Source organism: Martes martes (genome assembly GCF_963455335.1).
Source record: "Martes martes genome assembly, chromosome: 11".
Lineage (NCBI taxonomy): Eukaryota > Metazoa > Chordata > Mammalia > Carnivora > Mustelidae > Martes > Martes martes.
In genome coordinates this window covers 19068818-19089338 of record NC_137899.1, presented here as the reverse complement: position 1 = coordinate 19089338, position 20521 = coordinate 19068818, and the positions used below count along the sequence as shown (strand labels likewise).

At 37.1% G+C, this 20521-nt stretch overlaps 1 protein-coding gene across 1 annotated transcript in view; it reads left to right on the top strand.

The window, feature by feature from the left end:
- The window catches only part of NME8 (NME/NM23 family member 8), a 59876-nt gene extending 39523 nt beyond the window's left edge, over nt 1-20353 (top strand). The window contains exons 10-16 of the mRNA XM_080818939.1: nt 568-743; nt 8432-8576; nt 9273-9380; nt 10918-11069; nt 13748-13892; nt 14468-14706; nt 20160-20353. Coding sequence (XP_080675065.1) covers nt 568-743; nt 8432-8576; nt 9273-9380; nt 10918-11069; nt 13748-13892; nt 14468-14706; nt 20160-20167 — 973 coding nt within the window. The 3' untranslated portion in view covers nt 20168-20353. The remainder of the gene's footprint in view (nt 1-567; nt 744-8431; nt 8577-9272; nt 9381-10917; nt 11070-13747; nt 13893-14467; nt 14707-20159) is intronic.
- Nucleotides 20354-20521: the final 168 nt, after the last annotated feature.

Here is a 20521-nt window from a genome sequence, read left to right as displayed (position 1 = left end):
GGGCTTCATGCTCAGTGTGGAGTGTGCTTGAGATCCTCTTCCTCTGCCCTTGCTTCCCTTGCCTTTGGCAATGTTCCTAGGAAGAAGTTGCTGCGGCTGAGGTCGAGGAGGTTGCTGCCTGTATTCTCCTCAAGGATTTTGATGGATTCCTTGAGAGAGAGAATCTTAAGTAGGCTCCATGTCCAGCCCAGAGCCTGATGCAGGGCTCTATCTCACAACTCTGAGCTCATGATCTGAGCCAAAATCAAGAGTCAGGTACTTAACCAACTGAGCCCACCCAGGTGCCCCAAGAAAACATTTTTAACTGCATTTTATGTTGGTCTTCTTTATCCTTCCATGAAGTCAAGCATACATGATTTCATGTAATTGATTTTTGGACGGGTTCAACAAAAAGTTAAATACATATTGTCTGATTTGATAGAAAAATACAACTTATCTTTCTATGACATTCAGTTTTTGTTTATTAAATCACAAAGTATTTGTGAACTTATTACCAGTTTTAATTTTTTGGCATGGTTATTAAGCTTTACCTTACATTAATCTTAATTATATTTTGGATTTCCACAGCTTACAAGAATATCTGGAAAGACAACATATATCTCAGTTTTGTGATGTTGAAGAGACTATAACTAATGTTAACCACTTAATTGATGTGTTCTTCCCTGATTTTAAAAATATGAAAAATCTCAAATTAGAAAAGATCCTGGCATTACTTCGGCCAGCTCTCTTTCAAGAAAAGAAAGGTAAGAAATAAATATAAATACACCCTAGTATAATTATATTAAAAGATACTATTTTAAAATTTAACATTGAAGAAAAGCACCTGTTTCTTCATGTATGAAATTCAGAAGATTAAAATGAGGGGTGCCTGGCTCGCTCAGTCAGTGGAGCATGTGACTCTTGGTCTCAGGGTCATGAGTTTAAACCCCATTTTGGGAGTAGAGCTTACTTTTAAAAAAATGAGAACATAAAGTGCCTGGCACCTAAAGGGTGCTAGTTATTTTTAACCTTTTCCCATATTCACATAGCAGACATACAGACCATAAGTTCACATTATAGATGGTATATGGAAATACAATCGATATGTGTATATTGACCTTATATTCTTTGACTTGCTGAACTCAGTTCTAGAAGCTTTGCTGTAGTTCCCTTGGGAATTTCTATGCAGACCAAGGTTTCTCAATTTCAGACCTACTTACATTTGGGGCTAGATAATTTTTTTGTTGAAAGAGGTTATATCTGGGGCACCTGGGTGGCTCAGTCAGTTAAGTGACTGACTCTTGATTTTGGCTCAGGTCATGACCTTAGGGTTTTGATACTGAGCCCTGCCTTGGGATCTGTGCTGGGTGTGGAGCCTGCTTAAGGTTCTCTCTCTCCTTCTCCTGCTGCTCCTCCCCCCTCCAAAAAAAAAAAGAGGCAGTGTCCTGTTGCATTGCAAAATATTTGTAACATCCTTGGCCTTTACTCACTATGTCCTCCACACCCACAGTGTGATGACCAAAAATATCTCCAGACATTGTCAGTTGCATCCTTGCAAGACAGAATGTCAGGCTGAGAGCCAGTGATGTGAGCAATAAGTATCACCTGCAAATTGAGAGAGTTTTTCCTCTTTCTTTTGAATTGGTATGCCTTTTATTTCTTCTGCTTGCCTCATTGAACTGGCTAGAACGTCCTCTATGATGCTGACAATGAGAGGTGATGTGCTTGCTTTGTTCATGACCTTATAGCAAAAGAATTCAGTCTTTTCCCATCGAGTACAATATTAGCTCTATAGACCTTTATTTAAATTTTTAAAAATCTGATCTATTTCTAGTTTGAGGAGTTTTTTTTTTTTAAATCATAAATAGGAATTGTATTTTCTCAACTTTTTTTTCTGTATCTGAAGATAAGATTATGTTTTATTTTCTTGAGTTTGGTAATATGGCAGTTGCTTTGATTTTTTTAATATTGGACCAGTCTTACTTCCTCCAGATAAGTCACATTTGGTTTTATATTGCTCTTTTTACATATATCTGGGTTTGATTTTTTACTGTTTTGTTGCCTTTTGTGTGTATATTCATGAGAAATATTTGTTCTTTTTTTTCATGTCTTTATGTGGTTTTGGTGTCGGGGTAATGTAGGCCTTATCAAATGAGATGAGAAGTAAGTACTCTTATTTCTCTGAAGAAAGAGTGTGTAATTCATATTACATCTTTCTTAACTAAAATATGGATATATTTTTTTAAATGAATAGACCATATTTTAGAACAGTTTTACAGAAAAATTAAGGAGGATTGTGGTTTCCATATGTCTGTCCCCTCCACAACAGTTTCTCCTATTACCATATTATGGTGATATATTTTTATAATTAATCAGCCATATTAAAATGTTATTAACTAAAGTTCATAGCAATGTTGGCTCTTTGTTAAACCCATTTTATGTAAAACCCATTTTATGGGTTTTAACAAATGCATAATGTTGTGCATCCCCTTTGCAGTATCATACAGAATAGAATCACTGCCCTAAAAATCCCCTGTGCTTCCCCTGTTCATCCCTCTTTTCCTTCCTCCTAACTCCTGGCAATCACTGATCTTTTTGCTGTCTCTATAATTTGCTTTTTCTAGAATGTCATATAGTTGGAATCATAGAGTATGCAACTTTTCAGACTGACTTCTTTCACTTGATAATATGCATTTAAGGTTTCTTCATGTCTTTTGTTGATATTTTCTTGATGGCTCATTTTCTTTTATCACTGAATAATTTTCCCGTTGTATGAATGTACTTAGGCTTGTCCAGTTACCTATTGAAAGGCATCTTGGTGGCTTATAGTTTTTAGCTACTATGAATAAAGATGCTATAGGCATTCATATGCAGTGTGTGTGTGTGTATGTGTGTGTGTGTGTGTGTGTGTACATGTTTTCAATTCAATTGGCTAAATACCTAGGAGCATGATTACCAGATCTTATGGTTAAACCTTGTTTAGCTTTGTAAAAAAACTGCCAAAATGCCTTTCAAAGTGGTTGTATCATTTTCGATTCCAAACAGCAATGAATGAAAACTCCTGTTGCTCCACATTCTTTTTTTTTTTTTTTTTAAAGATTTTGTTTATTTATTTGACACAGAGAGAGAGATCACAAGTAGGCAGAGAGGCAGACAGAGAGAGAAGGGGAAGCAGGCTCCCTGCTGAGCAGAGAGCCCGATGCGGGGCTCAGTCCCAGGGCCCTGAGATCATGACCCTGGCCGAAGGCAGAGGTTTAACCCACTGAGCCACCCAGGCGCCCCTGTTGCTCTACATTCTAGTCAACATTTGGTATTTTAGATATTTTTTCCTGGTCTAATAGGTATATAATGTTATCTTATTGTTTTAATTTATAATTCCTTAATGACATGATGCTGAGCATCATTTCATATGCTAACTTGCCATCTGTACATCTTCTTTGGTGAGGTGTGTTTTCAGTTCTTACACCCATTTCTTTTTTTTTTTTTTTTTAAAGATTTTTTTATTTATATATTTGACAGAGAGCAAGAGAGCACAAGCAGGGGGAGCAGCAGGCAGAGAGAGAGGGAGAAGCAGGCTCCCTGCTCAGGGCTCGATCCCAGGACCCTAGGACCCCAAGACCCAGGACCCCAGGATCAAGACCTGAGCTAAAGGCAGACGCTTAACTCAATGAGCCACCCAGGCTCCCCTTTATGCCCATTTCTTAACTGAGTTGTTTGTCCACTTATTGTTGAGTTATAAGAGTTCTTTGTAAATGTTGAATATAATTCTTTATGTAAATACAATATATAATCCTTTATATAAATATAATATAAAATATTTGTACAAATATTTTTCCAGGTTTGGGGCTCTGCTTTTTTTTTTTTAAGCAGTATTTTTCACATCAAAGTTTTTATTTATTTATTTATCTACTTTAAAGATTTTATTTATTTGACAGAGACACAGCAAGAGTGAGCACACAAGCGGGGAGAGTGGGAGAGGGAGAAGCAGGCTTCCTGCTGAGCAGGGAGCCCGATACAGGGCTCCATCCCAGACCCTGGGCTCATAACTTGAGCAGATGCTTAACTGACTGAGCCACCCAGGTGCCCCAGAAAAGTTTTTATTTTTAATATAGTTCAATATACCAGTTTTTTGTTTCGGATTCTACTTTTAGTGTTGTATCTAAAAAATAATTTCGAAACCCAAGGTCACCTAGATTTTCTCCTCTGTTATCTTCTAGAAAGTTTATGATTTTGTGATTTAAATTTAGGCCCATAATCCAGTTGAGCTAATTTTTGTGAAAGGTGTAAGGTCTGTCTAGAGTAATTTTTTTTTTTTTGCAGGGGCGATGCCTCATTGCTGTGGCGCCATTTGTTGAAAAGATGGTCATTGCTCCACTGCACTGCCTTTCCTTATCTGTCCTAGATCAGCTGAGCATTTTTGTGTGGGTTTTTTTCTGGGTTCGCTATTATATCTCGTGGATATTTGTGTCTGTTTTTCACTAGTTCCATGCTGTCTTGATTACTGTATCTTTATATAGTAAGGTAGTATCCATCCTCCAACATGGTTCTTCTCCTTCAATATTGAGTTGATTATTCTGGGTCTTTTGCCTTTCTGTATAAACTTTAGAATCAGTAGAACTGACATCTTAACAATATTGAGCCCTCCTATCCATGAATAACGAATAATGCCTATGTCTACATTGATTTAGATCTCTGATCCCTTTCACCAGTTTTGTAGTTTTATCTATCTATCATCTATCTATCTATCTATCTATCTATCTATCTATGATCTTAGCTTCTATTTAAATTCCACTTAGTTTGGGTGCCTGGGTGACTTAGTGGGTTAAAGCCTCTGCCTTCAGCTCAGGTCATGATCTCAGGGTCCTGGGATCAAGCCCCACATCAGGCTCTCTGCTCAGTGGGGAGCCTGCTTTCCCCCCTCTCTCTGCCTGCCTTTCTGCCTACTTGTGATCTCTGTCTATCAAATAAATAAATAAAATCTTTAAAAAAAAAGTCCCAGTTAGTTAACATACAGTGTAATATCAGTTTCAGGTATACAACATAGTAAATATACAATAGAGTGAGTCAACACTTCCATACAACACCTGGTGCTCTTCAGCACAAGCACACTCCTTAATCTCCATCACGGATTTGACCCATCCTCTTATTCCCCACACCTCTGGTAACCATCAGTCTGTTCTCTACAATTAAGAGTTTGTTTCTTGGTTTGCCTCGCTTTCCCCCCACCATGTACATCTGTTTTGTTTCTTAAATTCTGCGTATGAGTGAGATCATATGGTATTTATCTTTCTCTGACTGACTATTCCTTATTTAGACCCTATACAGATCTTGTTGGATTTCTACTGATGTAGTTCATTTTTTGTGTGCTCGTGTAAATGGTGTTGTTTTAAATTTCAAATTCATGTTCATTGCAGGTATAGAGGAAAATAATTGACTTCTGTATATTAATTTTAACCCGAAACTTTGCTACAGTGGTCTCTTGTTGTTTTCAGGAGTTTTGTTGTTATTGTTTCTTTGGAATTTTCCACATAGATATTGATGTCACTAGAAAACAAAGACAGTTTTATTTTCTCCTTCCAAATCTATATACTCTTTTATTTCCTTTTCTTGTGTTATTTCACTAGCTCAGTTTTCCAGGATGATGTCACATGTCAAATTGCCTTCTTTCCAGTCTTAGAGACAAACATCTAGTTTCTCTCCATTAAGTATGATGTTAGCAATAGGACTTTTGTACATGTTTTTTAATAAATTGAGGAACTCTCTATTCCTAGTTTGCTGAGAGTTTTAATCATGAATTGTTGTTGAAGGGGCGCCTGGATGGCTCAGTTGGTTAAATCTCTGCCTTCTATTCAGGTCATGATCCCAGGGTCCTGGAATTGAGCCCCATGCTGGGTTCCCTGCTCAGCTGAAGTCTGAGTTTCTCCCTCTCCCTCTTCTTCTCCCCCTGTTTGTGCTCTCTCTCTGTTAAATAAATAAGTAAGTAAATAAATAAATAAATAAAATATTAAAAAAAAGAATGGTTGTTAGAGTTGTCCTATGCTTTTTCTGTATCTATGATAGAATCATATGATTTTTCTTCTTTAGCATATTAATATGCAAGTTATGTTCATTGGTTTTCAAAATTTGAACCAGTCTTGTGTGCCTGGAAAAAATCCTGCTTTGCTGTAGTGTATACTTTTTTTTTATACATTATTAGATTTGATAGATAATATTCTGTTGAGATTTTTTTTCCATAGTTCATGAGACTATCTTATGTGACAGCTAGTACGTGTTTCTACTCCCCACACTTTTCCAGGACTCATAACAATCCTTGAAGTATGCATCAGACACATTCTGGCTAATCCATTTGCTAGCACTCTTACTATCAAGTCGCTAGAAAAGAACATCCCACCAATAAGAATTAACAACCATTAAATCCATAGATGATATATGAGAATTGAAATTGCCTGTCTTCAGTATGAGTTGGTAGATGGCTGTTGCCTCATTCATATTGGGTAAAGATATCAGATGAGTTTGCATCTGGGGCCTGACTGGCCTCTATTGGATATCACCTCAGGCAGTTTTCCTGGTTCTTTCATATGCCCCGAAGCCTCAAATGAGTGGATCACCTCCAAACAACTCTGTCATGTAAGGCAAATCCTCAGACCAGAGCTTCCTTGGAAATCAGACCCTCACACCTTTTATTCATTGTTTTTATCTCCTCTGGGACTGGTTTAGTCATCTTCTCTCAGTTTGCATATAGCTTGTCAGAATTATTTCCATTGTTGCTTAAAGTCTCTCTTTTCCAGTGAGCACAGAATATTGTCTTTTCAAAAATCCATTCTGACAATCTTTATCTTCTAATTGCTATGTTTACACCATTTACATTAAATGTCATTTTGGTACATTCTGTTTTCTCTTTCCTGCTGTCTTTTGGAATTTAAATACTCTTTTAGTGTACCATTTTAATTTACCCATTGGCTTCTTAAGTATATGTATTTTGTCCATTTCTTTTAGTGACTGTGCTTTGGGATAAAATATATGTGCATAACTTTAAAACTGTTTAGAGTTAATATTTTGCCACTTCCCCATACAGCCCCATATATCCTTTTCCCCTTTGGCCTATGCGGTGCAGTCACTGGTCTATTAAATCTACATGTATTGAGTACTCCTGCAGACTATACTGTAATTTTTTGCTTTTCAACAGTGATGAATTTTTTAAAAAAACTTAAGAGGAGGAAAACATTTTATTATACTCACCCGGATTTACTATTCACCCAGATTTATTTACTGTTATCTTCTATTCCTTTCTGGAGTTTCAAGTTTCCCTCTGATATCATTTCCCTTCCACCCAAAGAACTTTTGTATTTTTTTAAGAGCAGGTCTGCCGGCAACAAATTCAGTTGGTTTTCTTTCATCAAAGGATGTCTTTATTTTCATTCCTGAAGGATATTTGTACTGATATAGAATTCTGGTTTGCCAGTTTTTTTCCTTTAACACTTTAAAAATGTTGTGCCACTACCTTTTGGCTTTATTGGTACCTAATGAAAAATCCAGCATCATTCAAAGCATTTTTTATATGTAATGTATATTTTTATTTTTTATTTATTTGGGGGGTTGCTTTCAAGATGTTTTTCTTATCTTTGGTTTTTAGCAAATTTATTATTATGTGTATAAGTACAATTTTAAAAAAAAGATTTACTTATGTATTTGAGAGAGAGCAAGAGAAAGCATGAGTGAGAGGGGCAGAGGGGGAGGAAGAGGCAATCTCAAGCAGACTCCACACTGAGTGTGGAGCCCAAAGTGGGACATGATCCCAGGATCCCAAGATCACAACCCAAGTGGACACCAGGAGTTGAATGCTCAACCAACTGTGCCACCGACGTGTCCCTGAGTATACTTTCCTTTGAGCTTATCTTTGATTTTGGGGTACCTTAAACTTCTTGAATCTATAAATTAATATTTTTCACCAAATTTGAGGAATTTTCCACCATTATTTCTTTAAATTATTTTTTCTGTGACAACTCTTTCTCTAATCCATCTGGGATTCCAAAGGTATAAGTAGTAGATATTTGACATTGTCTCACAGGTTCCTGAGGCTTTGGACACTTCTAAATTTGTTTTCTGTGTGTAATTCTAATTGGATCATTTCAATTGTGTTAGTTTTAAAACTGAATTCTGTGATTTCCTTGTTGGCATTCAGCCCATCCAGTGAATATTTTATTTTGGTTGTAATGTTTTTTCAGTTTTACACACCTTGTATGTGTATGATTCCTGTGTAATAAAAGTTGGAAATAACACCATAAGTCATAATTTGGTATATGAAGAATATTATTCACCTTAAAATCTAATAAGCTATTTTTGAAAAATTCTAAATTTCAAATAAGGATGAAATGCATAATAATACATTCTGTATGGTATGTATAGCCAATAATCTATCAATTTAACACTTGTTATGTGGCTTTTTATTTAGAGGATGTTTTGAAGATTATTGAAGATGAAGGCTTTAAAATACTAATGCAAAGGCAAATTGTATTATCAAAAGAGGAAGCACAAACACTGTGCAAGGAATATGAAAATGAAGATTATTTTGGAAAGCTTATAGAAAAAATGACCAGGTAAAGTAGATTTTCAGGTTTAGAAGGCACAGTCTGATTTAGTTTTTAATCATTTAGGTCTTCTTTTGAAGACCTAATGCCGTGTGGCAACTGCCATGGTCAAGTTGCCACACCTCTCAGTTCTGTAAACATATGCTGAATCTACTTCTTGGCCAGTCTCACTCCTATCTCAATCCTCTGTTCAACTGTCCATATTCTGTCATCCTCCTGGGATGTTACTGGAGCAATGGAAAGGCCTGGGTGAGTTCCTGGGGTCCACTGAGTTGAATGCCAGAAATCCAAGTTGTGTAACATTAAATCCAAGCGGAGAACATATGGACTCTCAAGGGTTTGGTAATGCTGAAGATCACTAGTCCTAGGGGAAGACTGAGGGGCTAGAAATCTGTCAGGTTTTTTAGAAGAGTAAGTGAAATAGCAGCTGTGACAGAAATCCAGCAAGGCTGTATAAATCAGCAGGAATCTGGGAACAAAATAGGAACCGATCTATCAGAATAAAGGCCCTTCTCTTCCTTTCCTTAAACTGCTTCCATCCTTTTATAAGGCGTTTAAAACACTCAAGAACACACCAATGGAAATTCATCTTAGACTTGATAAAAGGATTATCTTCACATGTTTTTGTCTATTTAACAAAACTACTTGTATTATCTCTATATAATTAGCTGCTGAGCCATACTTTTGGTCTTTTTTTTCTAACAGCGGTCCATCTCTAGCCCTTGTTTTAGTAAGAGACCATGGTTTACAACACTGGAAAGAGTTAATTGGACCAAGTAGTGTTCAAAAAGCCAAAGAATCTCTTCCAGAGAGGTAGGATTCATATCATGGGTCCCAAACTTTTCTCATGGGAGACATTTTAATTTCTTTTTAGATGTGGGTACAGGAACCACAGCTCTAGTCCGAGGAAGGCTCTCAGAGGAGGAGGTCCTTTCCTTTCACACATGCTTTTCCCCCAATAATCATGTCTAACAGCACCACGGAGGGGCAGCTTGTAGTTCTCTCCATTGAGCAAAGGTAACTTCTGGTGATACATTTGCTGTGCAAATCCCGCACCCCTAACAATCACAGGCTCCAGGGGTCTTGGGCTACAAGGGTCTTCAAGTCAGAGATATGAGAACCATCAAGGGTCAAGTGGGAAGGTCAAATTGGATAAGGCAAAAAGGAAATCTGGGAATACATCAGCAAAAGCAATGAGGTAAGAAGGGGGTCTAAGGAGAGAAAGCCAAGTTACCAGTGAAGTCAGTTTATGAGCAGGAAAGGACTTTATTCACTATGGCTGGGTTCTGTGGGTTGGCAGTTCAGGACCATGTGTAAAGGGCAGAAAATGAAATAAGCGGAGAGTATATCCTCTACTGAAATTTATGTGGATGAAGAGATGGGGGGGAAGGGCTACTGAAAAAAACACCAAGGAACAACTGATTTAGGAGATTTTATGCGTTCATCTATTGTACAGGAAGCAGAACCAGGATAAACTGCCTAGACCAGGGGCCCGTGGGCAGCTCAGCAGGTTAAGCGTCTGACTCTTGGTTTCTGTTTAGGTCCTGATCTCAGGCTCATGGGATCGAGCCCTGCACAGGGCTCTGGCTCAGGGGGGAATCTGCCTGAGATTCTCTGTTTCCCTCTCCCTCTGCCCCTCCTCCTACTCACACACTTTCTAAATGCATAAAGTCTTGAAAAAAAGAACGTGTCTAATGCAACATGTCCAGTATCAGCCTCACTCCTGCCCCTTTACGTGTGGTGGTCCTGTGTGCTCCGCTCTCAGCTCTCCGCTCACCCTGCTGGAGGGCTCCTTTGCAGTGTCTCCCAGACTCAGTGTTTGTCATTTGGGTTCTTTGGTATAGAGTCATGTGCCATCTCTAGTGCTTGGTAATATTTAGTGATGAAGGAAGGGATAGGAGTATTTACTGACAACTTAATATGCACCATATATTTCAAATGTATCATCTGATTACATCCTCAAAATCTCCTTCCAAAGCAGTTTTATTATTTTATTTATATCTGACATGACTAAAGCACAGAGAAGTTAAGTAATTGCCCAGTGCACTAAGCATTCTACAGTCTGTGCTTTTTCCCCGTACCAGGGTACAGTTCCTTCTTTTAGAGTTATCTGTCAATAGTCACATCATAATTATTTCAGTGCTCATGTTCTTCCTAATGGCTGTGAAGCTTCCTTGTAAGGAAGGAGTATGCGCCAAGCCACTCTCTAATTATTGCCTTTTGCACAGTGTCCAGATCAGGAATGAGCTGTTTGATGACTTTTGGACAATTTATACAGTGTTCTCTTGTCTTAGATTATACTACATTATGTTACACTCTAACAGTGCTTACCTTGACTTCTTTTTCAAAGTTTATGCGCACGATTTGCAATGGAAGGTTTGCCCATCAACCAGTTGTATGGAAGTGATTCATTAGAAGCGGCCGAGAGGGAAATACAGTATTTCTTTCCTCCTCAAAGCACTTTAGCACTGCTTAAACCTCATTTAACACAGGAACAAAGAGGTAAATATTTAGAAATAAAAATTAATGTGTACATTTCCTTCAGATTTTGTGAAAACTTTCAAACTATGGAATAGCTAGAAGAGTAATTCAACAAACGTCCACATCAGTCTAGATTTAACAATGAACTTTTGTCATATTTGCTCTCTCGTCCTACTTCCCTCTTCCTTCTCTCGGTCTCTCTTATAATCAAAATGAGATTGAATTTTGTCAAAGTCCTTTTCAGAGTTGATGGATATGACAATGGTTTTCTCCATGGGTATATTAGTAGGAAAAATCATGTTCATGATATTTCTAATATCAAGCTATTCTTCCATTCTTTTATAAACTTCACTTAGTCCTGAGGTATTTATTTATTTTATTTTATTTCTTTTCAGTGTTCCAGAATACATTGTTTGTGCACCACACCCAGTGCTCCATGCAATACATGCCCTCCTTAATACCCCTCACCAGGCTCACCCAGCCCACCACACCTCTCCCCTCCAAAACCCTCAGTTTGTTTCTCAGCGTCCACAGTCTCTCATAATTTGTCTCTCCCTCCAATTTCCCCCAACGCACTTCTCCTCTCCATCTCCCAGTGCCCTCTGTGTTATTCCTTATGCTCCACAAGTAAGCGAAACCATATGATAATTGACACTCCCTGCTTGACTTATTTCACTCAGCATAATCTCCGCCAGTCCCATCCATGCTGATACTAAAGTTGGGTATTCATCCTTTCTGATGGAGGCATCATACTCCATTGTATATATGGACCATATCTTCTTTATCCTGAGGTATTTTTTAAATGTGCTTTTAGATTCTATTTGCTTGTATTTTATTTAGGATTTTTCGCATTGGCACAGTGAGATTGGTCTGTCCTTTTCATTTTTTGTGCAAGGTTTAGATAACAGTGTAATATTTCATTAAAAAATGTGCATGCCTTCTTTTGCAGTACTCTGGAGGAGTTTAAGAAGCAGTGGGATTGGTATTTGAAGATTTGGTAGAGTTTTCCTGTGAAAACATCTGGGCCTGTTTCCTTTTTTTGTAGGATAATTCTTTGACCACTTTCTCTGTGGAGAAAGTCTATGGAAATCGATCTATTTAAACTTTTTACCTCCACTGTGGTTAATTAGAGTTAATTTTGCTAAGTTGTATTTTCCTAGGAAATTATCCATTTTGTCTGTATAGACTTCATGGTCTCTTATTATCATGTTTAATTTATTCATTCAGTGGTTATTTCCACCCTGCTATTTCTTCATTTGTTGTCTTTCAAACAAACAGAATTTATTTATGAGTTTTATTTTCTGTTTTCAAACTCATTACTTTCGTTTCTTTTTTTAAAATTTTTGCCTTTGAGTCTCTAATTGTTTTTAAAGTGTTCTTCTAGCTTTTAATTTTTAAAATTATTTATTTATTTATTTATTTTGAAGATTTTATTTATTTATTTGACACAGAGAGAGAGAGATCCCAAGTAGGCAGAGAGGCAGGCAGAGAGAGAGGGGAAAGCAGGCTCCCTGCTGAGCAGAGAGCCCGATGAGGGACTAGATCCCAGGACCCTGAGATCATGACCTGAGCCGAAGGCAGAGGCTTAACCCACTGAGCCACCCAGGCACCCTTCTTCTAGCTTTTTAAATTGGATATTTAATTCATTTATTTCCATTATTTTTGTCAGTATAAATGTTTGATTACTGTTTTAATTTCCTCTGATTACCCCATAGATTTTAATGCATAGTGTTTTCATTAACATTATTATTATTTATTTATTTTTTTTAGAAATTCTGCACTGTGCCTACAATGTTGTTTCTCTATTTGTCTGCTTGGTGATCATATCTTATTTTTACCGTACTGAACACAAAGGTTGGCCTTTCTGGAAATCATATCTGACCTTCCCGGAGAGTTAATAGTATACTTGCCTGTGGTTCCGGGAGCCTTTTGCATTGTTCTTTATGATAATGACAACCTTTTCAAGCTGTGTTTCTAGGCCGGGCCCTCTAAGCAGACAAGATCTGGAAGAAATGGTTAATGTTCCCTTCATATTTGTTCCCACAGCGCCTCTCATAGGGTGCATCCTGTCTGCCCCCTCTGTAGAAGTCCAGCCTTCTTCGGGCTCTCTATGGGTTATGCTCAAGGTTGAGCTATAGAGACCAGCAGGGCGGCACAGCACTTCCAAGCGCTTTTGATCTGCACCAAAGAAAAGACTGTTTTACCAGAAAGCTCCTAATCCCTCATTTGATTCCCTGAATGTAGCCTTTAACGTTTGGGCTGTTGTGAGATTTTGACAAGATTTACTTTAATTCCCTCAAATAGAGCCTTGCTACGTCAGGGAGCAGTGCTCAGATGGGCTCTCCCCTTCAATCCGTATCTAGCAAGGACTTCCTTGACGTTTGCTGCGTGGATGTGAAAACACGTCTTCACTTTCAGCCCAGAAGCACACCCTGCGCAACCTCCTTATAGTCAATGAGACGTTTCCGGTGGGTTCTGGAAAGGTGCATCTCAGAGACTGATCATCTGCGTTAATGTATTCACGTTGCTCTGAGTGTCTATGTGATGCTTTTCAGTTCAATTTAGTTTAGCAGAGTTTTAGCTTTTTAAGCCACAGTAGGCAAGTGGAATGATTACTTTCCTTAGTTATTTCAGTCTGTTTGAATATGGAACAAAAGTGGAGGCACTCTGCAAGATTACCAGATATCTGTTTTCCCTAGAGGAGATCCTGAAACTTATTAGAGAGGCTGGATTTGAAATAACACAGATGAAGGAAATGCTCCTAAATGAAGAAGAAATAGAAAAAATTTACTCAAAAATAAAAGGAAAAGACTTTTATCAAGATGTAGTAGAAATGTTATCTGAGTAAGTTTCTGATACATAGTTCTTTGCATTATATAAGTAGCAAATATTCATATAGAAACTGAAAAATACAAAATGTAATTTAAAAAATTCCATTCATTAAGAGACACCCTATTAATATTTGGGGTTCATTTCTTTCCTATTTCCTTCCTTCCCTACCTTCTTCTTTCCTTCCTTGCTTCATTTCCTTAGGTCTTCACATTAGATACAGAGGTGATCTGGGTTCTATTCTCTGCTTTTAAATCCCTGCTCTGTCAACATATTTAATCTGTGCCTCAGTTGCCTCATCTTTAAAATGGAGATAATAATAGTATCTATTTGTTTGTTGTGAGGGGTATATAATTGATACATTAAACATACTTGGAATAGTGCCTAGCATATATTTCTAGAATTAAGCTATAGCACTGTTCTAGCACAACAACCTGTTGGAAAAGGGAGAAATGGAAAAACAGAAACCACAAAAACACACTGATAAGAACAGGGAATAAAGACAAAGCGTGATATTCTGTCCTTAGCTGTATATGCAATCTCTATAGGTATAAATAGCCCAGATGGTCTGAAAGCATTCTTATTTGCAGGGGTCCATCTTTGGTCATGATTCTGACCAGATGGAATGCTGTTTCAGACTGGAGACGATTGATGGGTCCCGTAGAACCAGAGGAGGCAAAACTACTGTCCCCAGACTCTATCCGAGCCAGGTTTGGAAGAAGTGTTTTGAAAAATGCTGTCCACGGGTCATCTAATACCTACGAAGCAATGGAGAGCATTAATAGAATTTTTGAAGACTTCGTTCCTGAGAATCCTGAGAGAAACTTAAGTACAGTACCTCTTTGATTACTGTTTTCTTTTCTTTGCTTATTACTGTGACTGTGCCCAGGACAAGACTGTCCCAGAAAGACCAGAACTTTCCCCATATCCATGAATCAAACTTTATTTCCTGCCAAAGCAAGAAGCAAAGCTGTTCCAAAGCAAGCCTGAAGCTGCATAATATGTATATGGATTGAGTTTACTCAGCTGTTGATAGAAAGTTTGGAAACTTTTCTGTCCTGGGCGATGTGGGAAACAACATGAGCGAGGTGGCTTTTCCCACTAAACCTACTTTCCTTCTTTATTTTCAAAGAGCACGTTCACAAATGTTTATTTATGTGGCTCCGACAGCTGACTGGAATATGACTGAGGAGACTCTTCTCATGTGGAAGGTTGTCCCCACACTGAGCCAAACTGAGAGTCGGTACCCAGAGCATAGGGAGAAAGTGATATTAAATGGAGAAACCCCTCCACGTCCACCCAGTTTCTTAGGGGAGAGAAGTGTACATTGTTCCCTTAATATTGTCATTTAGGCTGTGATTTCTGCCAGTATAAGAACATTGTAGCGAAATATCAAGTCATAAAATAAAAATAAACTTGGGCACTGCTCATTCCATAAGTGTCACTCAAGTATAGACAAAGGCATGAGTACACAATCCATAAACATTTATGTTGGGAGACTATGAATTGTGTGGCTGTTTGGACTGCAAATTCTTTGTTAATACAAAAGTGGCTGAATGGAGGTTGTTGCCTTCAGAAAAGTGAAAATTGAATGTGGAGGCAAAACTCAAAGAAACAACATCTAATTATAATCAATATAAGACAGTACATTATTAAACATGCCAGTGATACATGACTAGTGGAAAGGGAGGTGAGTGGAACTACATTCTGTTTATAGCATCATTTAGCAATATGGTATAGATATATGCTAACATCACATAGCCCCCCCCCTTTATGGTGAGGGGAGCATTATGAATAATATGGGGGATTTCACATTAGTGTGTAATTAAGTGCTGAACTGATAGGTATGTTTGATGGTTAGGCGCTGGAAAAGGTAAGGAATGAAATCGATCTTGAAAAGTAGGGAGAATTTTCAAAATCAGAGGTAAGGAAGCAAGAAAGAGAAGTCAGTTTAAAAGGTTTTAAACCATCACATACATATATGCTTGATGCTTATCTATAATTATATATATATTGCTGGTTTCTTACTATGGCTATTGTGCTATATCTGCTATACTCTATCATATCACTTTAAGGTATTGTTGGTCTGTTTCAGGCACTCAGGAATCATTTGTTCAGCTCTTGCTATGTGCTGTACATTGTTGCAATACTGAATATACACAGTCCTTATCCTAAAACTCTAGAACTCTAGAAGTAAGAGATAGAAAATTAACATGTGTTCTAGGGTTTTTAGGGGTAAGCACAGAGTGCTTTGACCACATGCATATAGGAGAAGGAGAAGGAAAATGAGAGGGAAGCTATCCAGGCTGAAGGCATTACAATAAAATGAAAGATTACAGCAAACTTAACTAATAATAGAAATGGTGAGTTGGTGATAAGTGGAATGATGAGAGGATTCTTAGAAAGCTACCTTACAGAACTTGATGACTGACAACCACATAAGTGGGAAAAGATAAAAATTCCTGGCTTGAGTGACTGAGGAAATGACCTAACCATTACCAGAAAAGAAACCCAGAAGGGAGAAGTAGGTTGGAAGGAAATGCTATGAGTTCTGTTCTGGTCATGTTAGGAAGAAGGCATCTGAATTGAGATCAAGTGAGTTTTATCTTAGGAATACCAGGTAGTTCAGCATATGAATATCAAGGAAGGTAATACCCACACTAATAGAATGAAGGAAAAATATATTATCTCAAATGATACAGAAAAAGCATTAGACAACCTCCAGCACCCTTTCATGATAAAAACACTTGATAAGTTAGGAATATAAAGAACTTCCTCAGCATGATAAAGGCCATATGTGTAACACCCAGAGCTAACTTCATACTACAATGGTGAAAGGCTGAAAGCTTTGCTTTTAAGATCAGGGTCTCTGCTTTTGCCACTTCTGTTTAATGTTGGAAGGTCTAGCCAAAGCAGTTAGGGAAGAAAAAGAAACAAAAGCATCCAAACTGGCATATGATTAGCAGGTGGCATGATCTTATATTTAATAAATCCTGAAGAATCACATACACATACAAAAAAATTGTTGGAGCTAATTCTGTAAAGGCACAGGATACAAAATCAACACACAAAAATCATTCATGTTTCTATACACTAGCAAAGAAAAATTTCCAAAAGGAAATTAAGCAATTCAATTTACCATAGCATCAAAAATAATAAATACTTAGGAATAAATTTAGTCAGGGTACAAGTGCAAGAATTTTATACTAAAAGATGAAACAATGCTTAAAGAAACTAAAGAAGACATAAATAAGTGGAAAGATACCCTGTGTTCATAACTTGGAAAACTGAACATTGTGAAGATTACAATGCTACCTAAAGTGATCTACAAATTCATTGCAAGCCCTAAAAAAAAAAATCCCATTACTGTTTTTTACAGAGATGGAAAGACCCATCCTAAAATTCACATGAAGTTTCAAAGGACTCAGAAGAACCAAGACAATCTTGAAAAACAACAAAATTGGAGCACTCCCACTTCCTGTTTTTAAAGTTTATTACAAAGCAGCAATAGTCAAAACAGTGTGGTTGTGGCATAAGGATAGACTGATGGAAAAGAATTGAGAACCTATAAGTAAACCTTCACATTTATGATTAGTTAATGTTCAACCAGGGTGCCAAGATCATTTAGTAAAAAGAGAATAGTGTCTTAATAAATAGTATGGAAAGACTAGATATCTACATTTAAAATAATGAAGTTGGACTATCACCTTACACTATATACAAAAATTAATTCAAAATGGATCAAAGACCTACACTGAAGAGCTAAAACTATAAAACTCTTAGAAGAAAACATAGGGGAAAATCTGAGGGACATTGGATTAGGCAGTAGTTTCTTAAATGCTATGCCAAAGAGATGGGCAACAAAAGAAAAAGGAGATAACTTGGTTTTAATAAAAAATAAAAACTGCATCAAAGAAAACTATTGAGAGAGTGAGCACAACCCTCAGAATGGAAGAAAATATTTGTAAATTTGTTATCTGATAAGGATTTAATATCAGAAATGGATAAGGGGCTTGACTAGACCTTTCTTCAAAGAATATCAACAAATGGCCAACAAATGCAAGAAAAGGTTCTCAACACAATTAGTCATTAGAGAAATGTAAATCAAAACCACAATGAGATACCATTTCACAGATAGCTAGGATGGCTACAATAAACAAGGGAATATAAAAAGTGTTGGTAAGGATGTGGAGAAATTTCTACCCTTATGCATTATGGTAGGGATATAAAATGGGGGAGCTACTGTGGATGACAGTGTCACACTTCCTCAAAAGGTTAAACATAGAATTACATCTGACCCAGCAATTCTACTCCTATATATATATCCAAGAAAATTGAAAACAGGAATACAAACACTTACTTGTACACCAGTGTCTGATAGCAGCATAATTCACAATAGGTGGAAAACAACCCAAGTGTCCATCAATAGAAGGATAGATAAACAAAATATGGTATATACCTACAATGGGATTTTATTTAGACATAAAAACGAAGTATTGACAACATGCTACAACATGGGTGAACCTTGAAAACATTACATTACATGAAATAAGCCAGACACAAAAGGACAAATATCATATGATTCGATTCCACTTCTAAGAGATACCTTGGATAGACAAATTCATAGGGACAGAAATTTGACTAGAACTTAATAGATACAGTTTCCTTTTAGAGTGATGAAAAGTTTTGGGAAAAGATTGTAATGGTTGCAGACCATGTGAACATAACTAAGACCACTGATTTGTACACTTGAAAATAGTTAAAGTGGTAAGTGTTATGTTATATATATTTTACCACAATAAAAATATTTTTAAAATAAAATACAGAATAGTTCCTCAGGAAAGCACAGAGCTCTCCTATAGTAGAGTTCTCCAAAAGTCCTCCTAAAACTATATAAAATTAGGGATATCTGATAGTGCGTTTATTTTTATCTATTTTTTTAGATTGAGTATAGAGCATATGCTTATTTTTTTCTTCAAGTTTTTATTTAAATTCCAATTAGTTAGCATACACTGTGATATTGGTTTCAGGAGTAGAATTTAGTGATTCATTACTTACATACAACATCCAGTGCTCATCACAAGTATCAGCTCCTTAATCCCCATCACCCATCCAGCTCATTTCCCCACCCCCCCCACCCTGTCTAGCAACTCTCGGTTTGTTCTTTATAGTTAAGAGTCTGTTTTATGGGGACACCTGGGTGTCTCAGTCATTGAGTGTCTGCCTTTGGCTCAGGTCATGATCCCAGGGTCCTGGGATCGAACACCGCATCGGGCTCCCTGCTCTGTGGGAAGCCTGCTCCTTCCTCTCTCACCCTCCCTTGCTTGTGTTCCCTCTCACTGTGTCTCTCTCTGTCGAATAAATAAATAAATTTTTTTTAAAAAAAGAGTCTGTTTTATGGTTTGCCTCTCTCTCTTCCCCCCATGTTCATTTGTTTTGTTTCTTAAATTCCACATACGAGTGAAATCATATGGTATTTGTTTTCTCTGACTTATTTCACTTAGCATAATAGTCTCTAGTTCCATCCATGTCATTGCAAATGGCAAGATTTCATTCTTTTTTATGGCTGAGTAATATTCCATCATGTATGTATAACACGTCTTCTTTATCCATTCATCAGTTGATGGACACTTGGGCCCTTGCTATAATTTGGCTTTTTTGCAACACATTTCAAAAAAAAAAAAATGCATGCAATTCAAACAGTAAAATCTGTAAATGAAAGTAAGTTTTACTGAAGTTTCTTGAAGAGATACTAAATAAAGGAGTTGTTTATTATTTTTTTTTCCAAAAAAATATAACACAACACCAAGAAATTCCTAAAACTCTTCATTGGGTACCTCTGTCCTCAGAGTTCCCCTGAACTCTGCAGCTCCTTCCCCAGTCATTCTGCCACAACTCCCCCTCTAGTCTCTCCATCATCTTCCGTAAAAGCGCTGCACTCTCTGTCCTGTGTCTTTGTCAGTTCCTTCCAATTCTATTCCCCACGTTTGGCTTGACTAGCAATTCTGAATCCTTGAGACGATTGAGTAGGAAGCTGTGGTTACTTAGAGTTAATATTTTTAACCGTGTCAAAAGAATTTATTCATTAACTTATTGGGTTGTAAATCCTTGCTGATTACTTACTTGCTGAACCAGCAGTATTATCTGTAAAGAAAAGAGACCATCTCCCCAGCTTGGTGATTCTACCATATGTAAGGGATTTTTGCACAAAATGGAAACTCATAACTGCTTTAAAATTAGCTTTGTAATGTATCTTACTAACTGTATTCTTTCTTTTCTTAGAACTTTGAGAAGATAATGTGTTTAAGTTCACACTGGCATATAACCATGTGGCACAGCTTTCTGGGAGGAATGAAAGGAAGATACTCTTTGGAGGAAAACTTGGTGTTACCTCAAGTTAAAAACTCACCTCAAGGTGAAAAACCTGGCTGTGCATTATAATAAATAATAATAAAATAATTAAAAATGTGACCTTCAAACAAATTTTAATGTTTCTTTTTACCCTGTCTTTCAGAGAGGATTTAGGGTGGCTTACTGATTGATTGAAAAGATTGAACAAAACTTGGAAGAACATGGATTATGTGGAAGAAGAGTGTAGAATGGATCCAGGGAAGCCAGGAGGGGAGTTATATACAAAATGCATA